At 42.0% G+C, this 13,850-nt stretch overlaps 2 protein-coding genes across 2 annotated transcripts; both read right to left on the bottom strand.

Moving 5' to 3' along the window:
• Positions 1-4,638: 4,638 nt before the first annotated feature.
• Positions 4,639-5,604, bottom strand: Tas2r60 (taste 2 receptor member 60). Its single transcript, XM_052172490.1, has one exon. The coding sequence runs from the start codon at positions 5,602-5,604 to the stop codon at positions 4,639-4,641; it is 966 nt and encodes a 321-aa protein (XP_052028450.1).
• A 4,210-nt stretch (positions 5,605-9,814) lies between these two features.
• Positions 9,815-10,699, bottom strand: LOC127677405 (taste receptor type 2 member 143). The gene has a single exon (XM_052172489.1). The coding sequence runs from the start codon at positions 10,697-10,699 to the stop codon at positions 9,815-9,817; it is 885 nt and encodes a 294-aa protein (XP_052028449.1).
• Between the last annotated feature and the right edge of the window lie 3,151 nt (positions 10,700-13,850).

Genomic DNA, 13,850 nt, shown 5'->3' with positions numbered 1-13,850 from the left:
TGTTCACTCTCGCTTCTACATTTATTATTCCTCTACAGTATGCACTTCAAATAGAAAATTAAACAAAGGTTTAGAAAGCAAGCCAGTGACTTAATAAAAGGGTTATAGTTTAAACCTAGGCATTGAGTCACCGACAGCCCCCATACAAGTGTGCAGGCATACGTATGTGTGTCATACCTAGTTTTTTGGTGCAGTAGTCCATCTGTTTAAGGTAACAAGTGCTTATAAGCACTGCGGAGTACACATACTAGAGCATGAATCACCCATTCCTTCAAGAAGTTAATATCTCCTTGGGAGGACACAGCAAACAAATAGCAGGGCCATGAGGTAGAATTCAGGTCACAACTGGGGAATACCAACTTAGGTATCCTCAAAAGTGGGAAAGATCAAAGCTTGTGGAGCATCCAAAAAGGCTTCAGTTGGGGAAGAAGCAGGTGGGCCAACCTTTAAAAGTCAAAGAAAAGTGCAAAGTGATGAATAGGATTCTGACAGGCACATGTGATAAGGAATACAAGACAGCATCAGAGAGGAAACGTCAGGTTCACTCATCATAATGACAATCCAAATCCATTGAAACACAGGATTCTCTTGGAAGCTTTACCAGACTGTAGAGGTACTTGAATGTCAAGTTCAAAGGTCTGGGTTTTGTCTGATAGGTACTAAGATATGGTTAGGTATTCTTGAAATAGATCAGAGCTATGCCTTCCAGAGATTACTTTGGCAATGGTAGTCATCTTAGTCCAGTTAGTGTTGCAATAATAAAATGCCTGAGGCTACGTTGTTTCCTTTCATAATTGATAATTTATTGGCCGTATTGAGAAACATTTCAGTTCATACACAATTATAAACACAGATACTGGAAACAATCTAAGAAGCCATGTATTGTATTATTTCTTTTTAATCAATGTTTCTTAACAACTTTCCAGTTTGCAATACAAGAAAAATTCAGCATTTGGAGGTAAAGACAAGAGGTTATTTTCAGCTCAGAGATAACGGAGGGAGTGTCAGGTCTGCCTAGCTGAGCTCCATGAGACCCTACCTCAAAAAAGTATATAGCATTCTGGAGAGATGGCTCAATGTTAAGAGCCCTTGCTGCTCTTGAAGAGGACACAGATTTGATTCCCAGAACCTACATGGCAACTCAAAATTGTTTGAAACTCCAGTTCTCTGAGGGAGGGTCTTATGCCATCTTCTGGCATCTGCAGGCACTGTACACACATGGTACACACATACATGAAGGCAAAACACTCCAACACATAAATAAATCTTTTGAAAGTGTGTATGTGAAGGAATTTTAAGATAACTTATTAATAGCTTAAATACTGATGAGCTATTTCTTAAGTCCACCAAGTAGCAATTTAATATATATATGTTATATCATATATATACATATATCATATATATATATAATTTAATATCATACCATATTAGGGTTAGGGATATATATATATATACATATATATCCCATATATATATATATGGGGGTATATATATATATATATTAATGGTGCTATGGAGCTAATAGGAAAACAATGAGTGTGTGTGTGTGTGTGTGTGTGTGTGTGTGTGTGTGTGTGTGTTTTCACATGTGTATGTGCTCACAGAAGATGGAAGGGGTGTCAGGTGTCCCACTCTATTGCTCTCCATCTTACTCCCATGGGACAGTTCTCTCACTGAACCTGGGCTTAAGATGGCAGCTAGCAAGCCCCAGCAAGTCCTTATCTGGCCCTACAGGGTACTGGGGCCACAGAAACAGAAGAGGCCACACCTAAATTCTTATGTGGGTACAGGGAATTTGAACTCAGCTCTTCATGCCTTTGAAGCAAGGACTTTTACCTGGTAAACCTACGCCCCAACTGCTCCTTTTCCCTTTTGCTTACACTTTTCCTTTTAAGACTTAATCATTTCCCACTTCAGGAACTGGTTTCACTGATAACCTCACCAGTTTCATCTTGGGCTCATTCTCCATTATTCCATGGGTGGACTGCCTTGTGCAGCTTGGGATCACAGGAGGATTCTGTTTTCTTTAAGAGTTTTACCTTTTTATCTTTTGAAATCTTCACAAATGAGTGTCTTACTATTGCTGGTATGAAATAGCATGACCTAAAACAACTAGAGGAAGAAAAAGTTTATTTTGCTTACATGTTCATATCACTGATTTGCAATGAAGGAAGTCCGGACAGGACTTCAAGGGGGGGTGGGTGCTGGAGGCAGGACCTGATGATGGAGGAAGATTGCTGCTTACTGGCTGGCTCCTCATTGCTTACTCAGCATGTTTTCTTATTGAACCTAGGACCGGGAACCCAGGGATGGAACCATTCATAATGGGTCAGGCCCTCTCACTAATTAAGAAAGTGCCCTGTAGGCCTGGGTACAACCAGGTATTAGAGAGGCATTTCTCAATTGAAAAAATTGATGACTCAGATGACTCTAGTTTGAATCAAACCAACATAAAACTAGAAAAGGCTGTGAACAATGCAATTACTTCACTCCTGTCCCTTCATCTTTTACCTCCAATTCTACCTTTGTCCCCAATCCCAATTTCTTGATCTTTTCCTTAGTTATTTCTGTGTATGTATGCATGCTTATGCACATGTGCACACACACATACACACACACATACACACACACACACACACACACACACACACACACACCACATGTTTATATATTAAACTTACAGTCCATTCAGTTTTGCTCATATGTGTACATGTCCGGGACTGACACTTTAGGATTACACAGTTGTCATCCCTGGAGACAACTGAGTCTCCCTCTCTCAGTACTCATTAACCACTTGTAGTTCTTCACCTAGAGATGGAACGAGGTGGACCCACATCAGCATGTCAACAATGCTGTCCTTATACTGGTTTTGTTCAGAGAGCAAATGGGGAATGAAAAGTCAGAAGCCTGACTTTCCCCAAAAAATCTGGTAGCTTAATAAAGGCACCAAGACAATGGAAGAAGCTAGCAGAGAAATAAGAAAAGGACACAGAACAGAGGAAGAAGAACTCTAACTTTGTTATGTATGAAGTGCTAGTGAAGTGTCAGGCAATAATGTTCAGCAAGTGGGAGAAAATACAGGCTTAGAATGTGGTAATTCTCTGCCTGGGGGCAAACATGAAGTTGTGGGAGTGGTGACAGCTGTAGGGAGAAGGATTGATTGGATTTCAGAAAATAAAGGGCCTAGATAATAACAAGCTAACCATATTTACAATCTTGTTTTAACCCTTTACAAAGATTACTTAGAACTTTTCTTTAAAAAAAAAAAAAGTCAACTTTCTTAAGAAACCATTTGCTATCAAGAGAGTCATATACCAAAACCTATAGGAGGGTGAGGGCTGAGATAATATGAGATGAATAGGCAACCACGCGTCCTTATAGAAACACACTTCAAAGTGAGTAACAGAGGCACACCATGAAAGACCACAGAGGATGCTTGGCAAAGGGCTGATTGGCAGATGCCCCGTCATGGGGAAGTTATGGGAAGGGATGGTTTTGTTTATCAGAAAGGAAGTGTTAGAAGAGTATTTGTTGAAGAAAAGAATAATAAAGAAGGACTGGCTGAAACTTTGTGTGTTGTCTTAGTTGAAGGACTGGGAAGGAGAAATGTGGCTAGGTGCACAATGTTAGTCTGGAAAACCCAAAAGCAGAGATTTATCTTCTAACGCAGAGGAACTGAGAGGAGCTCCTCTCACGAACAGAAAGTAATGCTGTCTGAGGGATGCTAACGGGACCTGAAATTGAGAGATGTCAGTTTGACCTGCTCAGTGGAGGACTGACTGTAGTGAAGACTTGAAAGGAATTAAAAGCAGAGATGCAGTGTGCAGTCCCTCATCAAACCAAGAGTCTTTCTGCTCTAAAACATATGTTTCTGAACAATAAAGGAGATCTTGCCCATATCAAAAACTTCAGTACATTTCTGTATCAATACAAAAGGCAAATATGACCCACAACCTTGACATTTATAGAAAAGAGTCACAAACCAGGCCATTGTAGAGAATTTCAACAACAAACAGATCCAAGACCCTGGGCGTTCAGATGGGTCTCAGAAGGTAATTTGAGAATATAAGCATTCAGGATGGCACATACTGCTGTACCCAAATACAAACTACACCCTGAGGTCTGTCTACTGAATTCAAATCAGGGAGTGTCTTAACATTGTCTCTGAAGGCAGAAAGAAACCTCCATGGCAAATGGCTAAAGTTCTGAGAAGTAGTGGTAAGGAAAGGGTGGTCCACAGGATGCATCCAGAGGCAAAAGGAAGTTCTAAACATCTTCACCAGCCTCACTCAGTACAGGAACTATCATGTGGTGTGTCAGGGTCTCTTCATCCAGTTCCCAGCCACTAATTTTAATATCCAAGGGATACATATATCACGGGAATGTCATAGCTTTCAGGTCCTTTGATGACATCAAGTCTCCCAGATAACATGGTGACACTAGCTCATTTTCAGGATCTTGGAGCCCACCTTGAATCGTATGCACTAATGTTATTCATATATCATGTAAGAAAGTTGGAACCGATATCAAATATAACAACAAAAAGAATAAATGAAAGCGACTGCGTCCTTTGCTCTCGGACTTCTGTTCCATAGTCCAAGGCTTAGCATCAATTGCCATTCAGGTTGCTCCATAGCTTCAGCAGCAGCCCCTCTTCATCACCACTCTCAACACAGGGTTGCTGAAGAGTATAACAATGGGGTGTATCACTGAACACAGATGAATCACCACCTGCCACATCCAATACCTGAATTCCTGATACGGTGTGCTGCTGGCAGAACTGAGTACTAGTGTCAGAAAACAGGAGATAAAAAGGACGATGAAGGAGAGCAGAGGAAGAAGAGCTTTGAAGTGGGCCTGTGCCCAAACATCCCGAAGCTCTGAAAGGGCCAAGAAAGTCTTCCTCATGTGTCTTACCAAAGATACAAGGAGCAAACTCATGAAGACACTAAAGATAACAGTAGGAATTGTCCACATAATTATTTTTATAGAAAGGAAGTAGAATTTCTCAAATGAATGTCTTAAGCTATTCCCAGTGGCATTCCAAGGTTGATGGCCACTCCTTGCATAGTTCTGATATATCATATAATTGCCTATGAAACATAGGATACTAGTTAAGCTCGACATCCCCACAGCACTGAGCAACATCCACGGTACCCACCCAGGCAACCTGTACTTTAGCCAGACAAAGACAGAATGGGTTAAGGTTGCAATTTTCACACAATAGAAAAAACCTAGCAAGGAGCAGAACCAGATGGTTGCAGCAGTCAAGAAGTCCCACATTAAATTTAAGAGCTGCATTACAGGGTTGTACGGGAAGCTTGTTGGATTCAAGAAAACATAAATATTCTTACCTATCACCACACATTGGAGACAGAAGCGAGAGGCTGCTAAACTGATCAGTAACTTATTATGAGCTGACAGTGTTCTCCGAAGCAACCATTTCATGCCCAATGTTATAATGATAAATCCATTGCCTACCACTGCCACCAGGCACAGAAGGATTAAAATGATAAATAGAGTGATAACTGTCTTATCAGTAGTCTGACATCCCAGAACTGTATGGCCTGTGCTCATTTCTCCTGTGGACATGATGAATCCCATGAAGGGTGGTTTGTTGCTCTAAGAAGTCTCTCCAATGTGTTTGTCTCTCCACGAGCTCTAAGTAGAGAGGTAACGCCAGAGTTGAGGATATAGGCTTTCTGAGAAGGATAGAAAGGTTTCTTCTCTTCAGAACAGATGCAAATATTGCCAAGGCTAAGTTTCCAAAGTCTCCCCCTGCATGCCTGTGAATTTGCCTGCCCTATTTGCTATCCCCTACCCATTGTCAACACCAGTATGAATAATGTATCAGGCCCTTGCATATGGTGTCTTTTACATAGGCAGTTACGCTTCCCTAGACTGTTACTTAAGACCACACACCTGGGGCTGCATGGTAATGAAATCCACAGAGCATGCACCCTACTGAATATCAGAGCTCATGTCCATGGTGGGGGTGAGAAGTGATTGTTAGGTTCTAGACATTGTTCTGGGTCCCCTCAAAATATTTAGTTCTGACAGAAATCCTATGAAAGAGGAACAATAAGAACATCCCTTTGACAGAGAGACAGAAACAGAACCAAACCCCTCCTGAGGAAGTTTAGCTCAAGTTCTAATCAGTTAAGGATTCAGCATAACACACTAGAGCAGAAGAACCGATTACATAAAATGGAGGAGAGAATTTCAAACAAAAATATAGATGATATTTGGTTAGCAGTGAGTTTTGCCATGGCATCTCACCAAGATAGCTAGAAACCAATGGGATAGGCAATGAGAGCCTTGGCCAAGAGCCTGGCTTCAACCCAAGTCCCACCCCCTTGCTGTGAGCATTTGAGCATGCCAGGAAGAACCTCTGTTTTCTCATGCCCACCTCTATAATATGGAAAGTATTTGTTCTAATGCACAGACTTTTCTTGAAGTCTGGATTTGGCTGCGTGAAGAAATCAGATGCACTTCGTGGATAACAGAAGCGGTTTTCTTGTATCTCTTTACAGATGAAGACCGACATGTAAATCACAGTTAAGGCACAGCAGAAGAGGAAGAGCTACACTAATGCCAAGAACAGCCTCTCGCACCATAGTTAGCAACATAATTAGCATTTCTATCTGCTTCAACCTTAGCAACTATGGATTCCAGCTAGATCCCTCTTTCTTTAAAGTCATGGGGGCCTCTAAATGGCACAGTGGCTCAAACACTTGCCAACAAGCCTGAAGATTTGACTTCCTTCCCTGGAAACCACACAAAGGACCAACTCCACAAAGTTGCCCTCAGGCCTCTACATGAACACCTTTTTGAGAGCATAGAAACAGACACACACATACACACACACACACACACATACACACACACACACACACACACACACAGAAATATTTTAAAATTTTAAAAACAATTACTATGACTAGAGAAATGGCTCAGTAAGTGCTTGCCACACAAGTATGAAGGTCTTAGTTTCTCCCCAGCAATCATGGAAAAGTCCAAGCATGACTGACAATCTGTTACCTTAGCGCTGACCACCAGCCTGGCTGCGGGGGTTTGGGGAGGTATCAGATAAACTTCAGGTTCCTTCTTTGGGTCCTAGTTTCTTTGGCTAAATTTTGACCATTTTCTACTTGAACCTATAGAAATGAGGCAAACTTGAGTCTTTGAATTCTGGAATTTGGGCAGCCACAGACCTTGCAGTATGTAAAATTTCTCTCTTCCTTCTACCTCCTAGACCATTGAAGCCTCATGTGATTAAAGATATATAATTAACCTCAATTGATTTAACAACTATTTGTAAGCCTCTCCTATTAGATAATAATGCTATGAAAGGTATTGGGCTCTAACAGGGAATTAGTTGCTGTAAAAGTGCTTTCAAGCAGAAATCATAAACCACAAACATCTACTGTGCATATATTATGTGTAAATTAAATTCATTTAAAAGATGAGTAGTCATCTTCATTTAAATGCATAATTGTTTTATGGTGTATTTTTAATATTTACTTTATTTTGTGCATTATGTGCCATGTGCGTGTCTGCTGCCCATAAAGATCAGAAGAGGGCATCAGATGCCTTGGAAGTGGAGTTTCAGATGGTTGTGAGCTACTGTGTAGGTGCTAGGAACCAAACCTGGGTCCTCCGCAAGAGCAGTATATGCTCTTACTCACTGAGTCATCTCTTCTGCCTCATAATCTATGGGGATTTTCATCACTGCTTGCATTTGCAGCATTTTGCTTTCTCCTCTTTAGATTTAGCTTTCAGGTTGACACAAAACTAATAATTTCAGTTTTTCATACTTTTTTAATAAGTGTAAATATGAAAATAGCTTGATAGGAATCTAGAATAGCTGTTCTAGCTAGAAAGGCTCAACTCAGTACTTTGAATTGAAGAGATTCAAAAAGAAAACAGTGCCCTGTGGGCTGTTTTTTAAATGATATGTATTGCCCTGTTCATCCCAAGAACGCTTAGACAGCTTCAGAGGGGTTAGTGACATAATTTAGTAAGGAAAGGCACTTGCTGACAAGCCTAACGACCTGAGTCCCATGCCCACGACCCATATGATGGAAGAGAGAATCTTTCTGAAAGCTGTCTTCTGAAAGCCTGCTGTATCATGTGGCCTCTCTCCCCACACATGTAGTTCAGCAACTTCGGAATGAATGAAGTATATGTTGTATGTCATAAGAGTAAGGGCAATAAAAACACAATCATCTGTACCAGAAAGACAGAGTTATGGTTGAGGAGAGCTTACTTAGTGCTTGCTACTCTTTCAGAGAACCTGAGTTTGGTTCTTATCACCCACATCAGCAGCTTCACATAGCCGATAACTGTAGCCTCCTGGCCTTTGTGGACATCCACACATGCACGCACACAGACGTTCCATCAGGGATTCATGTAGGGTCATGATGAAGTCTCTAGTTAAAAAGTTGGGCTATAAAAGAATCCTAGATTCTCCTCTGCTATATGAGTGTACAGATAAATGACTGCAACTAGAAAGAAGGCAATCACCAGAGCCCAACCATGCTGGCACCAAACATTCTATCCCCATGAGAAATAGTCACACGGCTTATGATATTCTTATACAGAGCCTAAACCAGTGAAGACACAGACAGTCATTGCGTATTTATTAAACATATTCTTGCCCTGCTTCATTATTGTGTTATGTACATAGTAAACACACACAAAAAAAAGATGGTAATTTAAGATAAAAATTAATGGGCATTATAATTGCCACATTTTCCTTTGCATTTGCAATATATCACTTTTCACAAGTTCCAGTCTGGAGAAGGCGAACATGAGGAACAGCATCCAGGAAATACCCTGAGCAAGCACAGACAGGAGGATGAAGACTATCAAAATTAACAGTTACTGTGTAGTTTAGCCTTTGCCTATAATCAACGTGTTCAGAAGGCTGAGGCAGGAAGATTCTGACCAGCCTGAGCTTTATAAGAATTTATCTCAAAAACCCAAGGTACTAGGATATAGTTCCATCTTAAAGTCCTCATCTAGCAAGGGCAGTACCCTGGGCTAGATATCCAGCACAACCACAAAACAAAACAAAATCTAAGAATTTCCTTTGTTTTCCATCTGTCTTCATTGGCCAAAACCTAAAAATCTTTGCACATCACTTTCATCCATTGGACATGAAGTTGTGGGCAAGATCTATAGTAGCACAAGTTCTTCCTGCCCTCAGTTTCCTAGATCAATCTGAAAGAGGCCTTGTAGTAGAATCAGCTTTAGTCAGGGTACACATTATAAGGGTGGTGAAGATTGGTGAAAGAAAGAAAGAAAGAAAGAAAGAAAGAAAGAAAGAAAGAAAGAAAGAAAGAAAGAAAGAAAGAAAGAAAGAAAGAAAGAAAGAGGAGGAAAAAAGAGAAAGGTAGAAGAAAGCTACTGAAAAGAGTCAGGACTTAGCTGAGGAGAACAGCTGGGGTACAAGGTGGGGGGCTGCAGTAATCCATGCCCCCAAAACCACTGATAATGGTCATGTGTCTTCATAAATGGAATACAGACAGAAATGAGGCTTAAAGAATATAATTTGTGTTGCCTTCACAGAGAGTCACTGGAGCCTCCAAGGAACTAAGGTCTTTGGCTAAGAAACACCTTGGTGATTTGGGGCTCAGACCAAGATAAATAAAGGGGACCACAGGAACACAGAAAGTTAGAAAAAGGACATGTGGTACATGGATGAAATTAAAAGGAAGAAAATGAGCTCACTTGGCACAGCTGATCACTTGAGAGTAGAGATGCCTTTGGTCCAAGGCCTTTGAAGCTTATGATCAGGCGCATATATATCCTAAAATCTCATCTTCAGTGCCTTTCTCAGCTTGGGGTTGCTAAGCACCAGGATGATGGAGTTCAAAAAGATACCTGTGTAGATGATGACTTCTCTGGCCCAGTACCAGTAATTCTGCATGGTTTTACTTTTTGTACTAGAAATTACCAGGGCCAGGAAAGAAAATATATAGAAAATAAAGAAGAAAGTAAGGGATTTCAGAGCCATGGTATGTGCCTGAATATGGGGATCCCAAGACCCAGGCCTGTGGCCCCTCATCTTCTCCACATGCCGGTACAGTGAGAACATGAGCAAGATAATGGACACTAGAAACAGGAAGAAAGGAGTGGACCACATGAGTACAGCATGAGAGAGGTAATAGTGCCGATAGAAGTCCAGTGACATGTGACCAAAAGTGCAGTTTCCATGGAAACCTTGGGAGCTGATGATCTGATTGGCCATGATGTTCCCAGTGGCTGAAATGACGGCTGACAGGCCACCTATGATGAGAGATACCAGCAGCAGCCTGGGAACTAACTGGGAAATCCTCCACTTGAGCCAAAAGAGGACAGGATGGGAGAAAGAGGAGATCTTCACACAGTAGAAGATGGCAAGCCAGGCAGTAAGCCAAAAAATGAGAGTGTTAGTGAAGTCCCAGAGGATGCCAGCAAGGTTTGCTTGGTAACAAAGATCAAAGGAGGCCAGGAGGTTGGTCAGGATGGATATCCCATGTAAGCAGAACCGGGAGGAAGCAAGGCAGGCCACAATCATGTCAGCTGCCGGCAGTGCCCGAGTCCTCATCCACTCTCTGCCCAGCACAATCATCATGAAGCCATTCTGCAACATAGAGGCCAATGACAGCAGGTAAAAGATGATAATGAAGATCAATGTGGGTGTGGAGGGCATCTTGTTGAGGGAGGATCTGCTCAGACAGGCTCCAGAGCGCTGAGACACGGCTACAGGGAAAAACAGAATCTACAGCCAAACCACTATTGGGATCAAAAACATTGAAACTCTCCCCCTGGATTCATGCATAAAGACCACCTGGCAGCAAAACTCCAGTACCTAGGACTTGGATGATAAGAATTAGTCTCCCTAGACATGTAAAGCACTCCCAGTTCAATGACACCGTCCCAATTTGTATAGCCTGTATTTGCCTACTCTGCCACAGCCAGGTGCAGGCAAATGTTAGCAGGAGATACTATGGAGTGCTTGGGAAGACCCCTATTTTGAAGACAGTTTCTCCCTCTCTCTTTCTTTTTCTTTACAATGTTTTTATTTATTTTTAACAATTCCACACATATATACAATGTATTTTGATCATACATACATATATATATATCCATAAATCTCCCTTCCATTCCTTCAGCACCCACATATACATCCTCCCTCTTCATATCTCCTATTTTTAGTAACCTACTGCAGCCAATTAGCATTGCCTGGATATGCCTGGATATAGGGCCACCCAATAGAGTACAGGCCACCTACACACACACACACACACACACACACTTACACACACATTCACACACATATACTTAAATACACACATTCACATACACACACATTCACACACGTACTTACACACAAACATTCACTCACACACACACACACACACACACACTCACATACATACATTAAGAACAATGATTCTTCATCCCCCAACATCTTTCAGATGAAACCAGCCCCTCGGTAAGGGGTGGGGCTTCATAAGCCCCTCCCCCATCCATGTTGAAATGTTGAGCGGCTTCCCTTTTTTTTGCTTTTTGTTGTTGTTGTTGTTGTTGTTTAGAATGTCATAAATTAGTACAATGTGTTTTGATCATACTATGATATGGCTCCTGATAACCAGCGGAAAAAGTAAAAGAGAAATAGCTGCAAGAACCAAGCAATGCCCTTGAATCCACAAGTTTGGCCACACTTCTCCTACAATCCCATCCTTGTTTTACTAAGCTTTCCCAGAGACCTCGGTCCTCCACATCCAGCCCTTATATTCTTTCCATCACTTCCTCCAGGATGTTCCCTCTGAGCCGTGGGTCGGGAGGGGAGATGTAAATGCCCAGTTTAGAGCTGAGCCTCACACAGTCTTTTATCCTCGGCCCTTTGGTGTTAAAGTCTCTGCGTTAATTAAAGCCGCTTCCAAAAGAAATGTCTTTGCCTTATGTTGAGAGCAGCACAAATCTGGGTATAAAGCACGAATATTCAGAAAGCAGTCAGATATTCCCTGATAGAGTCTGTGACCTCCCCAGCCATGGACTGCTGTCCAGGTTCACAGGAGCAGGCAAGAAATCCCTCCTGCACAGCAAGCTTCAAATCTAGGCAGAAAACAGTGGTTAATCCTATAAAAGGCACATCACTAACACACTAGCGGCCATGTCTTGACTGCCTAACACATTGCTTCGGTATACTATTTCCTTCTAAAGTACTTCTTTTTTTTTTGTTAACATTTATTTTATTTATATGAGTACAGTGTAGCTTTCTTCAGACACCCCAGAAGAGGGCATTAGATTACATTAGAATGTCATTACAGATGGTTGTGAGCCACCATATGGTTGCTGGGAATTGAACTCAGGACCTCTGCAAGAGCAGTCAATGTTCCTAAACACTGAGACATCTCTCCCGCCCCCATCTAAAAGATCTTATTAAAAGATGTGCTATTCATATTTCCTTTTATAAAACAGAACCTACCCAGGACCATTATGCTCTGAGTAAATATTTCATTAAGTGCCCTTTTGACACTATATTGACATTTACCCACTAGGTCAGTGGCATGGGGGTATGACCAAGGCTTAGACAATCTCCCTACCCACTGACCTTCCAAACTTCATATCAGACTCCGAAGCATAATCTCTAGCTAAAATATAAACTTCCCTCATGTACTGTGCTCAGATATGCTATCTATTCGCATCATAACATTGACATTTTGAAAAACAAAATGTATTTGTTCCTGAAATGGCTCTGAGAAAATAAAAGAGGAGATGAGAAGCAATGGGGAGGAACAGACAACAGAGGAGGAAAAGTGGCCCAGAGTGTGCATCACAGCAGGGGCTGAGAATCCAAACCCCATCGGGGCGAGCTCAAGACAAATCTGGGCCCACAAGAAGCTGCCTTCCTCCCGTGGAGTGAGTCCCATTCTACAACAATGCCTAAGATCATAATAACCAGCCTGCCAGAAGGCTTGCCCTTCACCAGGTGATTTATGTCACACAGGTTACATCTTGCCTTCACCACTAACCACACAACGTAAGCCTGTCCAGATCAGCCAGCCCAACTCAAGGAGGAGTGGAAGGTTCTAACCACAGCCACCACGTGAAAAAACGGAAAGAACCTATGCGCGTGAACAGCGGGAGAAACACCAAGGAAAAGGGGGAAGGGGAGTGAAGAGAAAGCATAAGGCGGAGATGCTGGGCAAAGTCAAAGCAGCAATTCCCTCTTGAGATGCCCAGAATCTTAAAGTCACGGTCTACTAGGATGGCTCACAGAAAATGGCCTCGCTGCTGACTTTATATGACATTCCCGTCCCCACTCCCCAGTCAGGATGACACAAGTGAGAGGAAATATCAAAGAGAGATGAAAACTGGTACAAGCATTTACAGATATATATAGTGGAAACTACAGGGAAAAGACATACAGAAGAACAGCATTCGAGTGGAGAATTGCCTTGTCTTTTAGTAAACTTGCACAAAGTTATTAAATGAACAATAAGCCAAATGGATTGACTCAGCAGGCGGCTCCAGGGTCTAGGCCGAGCCCTCTGCAGGCTTTCCTCTGCTTCTCCTTGAAGATAGCAGCAGTGAGCAGCCTCTGAGCATTTCACAATGTTTTGGCTCTTCTCAAAATTCCTGGGCCAGCAGCCAACTTCCTGATGTCATCATCAAGCAAGTTGAGGCCATGACACACATGCCCTGTTGTAACCATGTGCAACCAAGTGTACGTTGTGTGCTCACAGGCATCTTCCAAGCTATTTGTTCTACCACCAAAGCTCATCCCTGGCCAGAAGCAGTCGCTTTTCCCCAAGACTTTACCTTCTCTTCAGTTGACAGCTACACAATCTCGT

The sequence above is a fragment of the Apodemus sylvaticus genome, chromosome 2 (genome assembly GCF_947179515.1).
Source record: "Apodemus sylvaticus chromosome 2, mApoSyl1.1, whole genome shotgun sequence".
Classification (NCBI taxonomy): domain Eukaryota; kingdom Metazoa; phylum Chordata; class Mammalia; order Rodentia; family Muridae; genus Apodemus; species Apodemus sylvaticus.
The sequence above is the reverse complement of the archived record's forward strand: the minus strand, read 5'-3'. Positions and strand labels throughout refer to the sequence as shown.

Excerpts from the sequence above, each read along its gene's own strand:
- Tas2r60 (XM_052172490.1), bottom strand. The coding sequence starts at position 5,604 with ATGGGATTCATCATGTCCACAGGAGAAATGAGCACAGGCCATACAGTT.
- LOC127677405 (XM_052172489.1), bottom strand. The coding sequence starts at position 10,699 with ATGCCCTCCACACCCACATTGATCTTCATTATCATCTTTTACCTGCTG.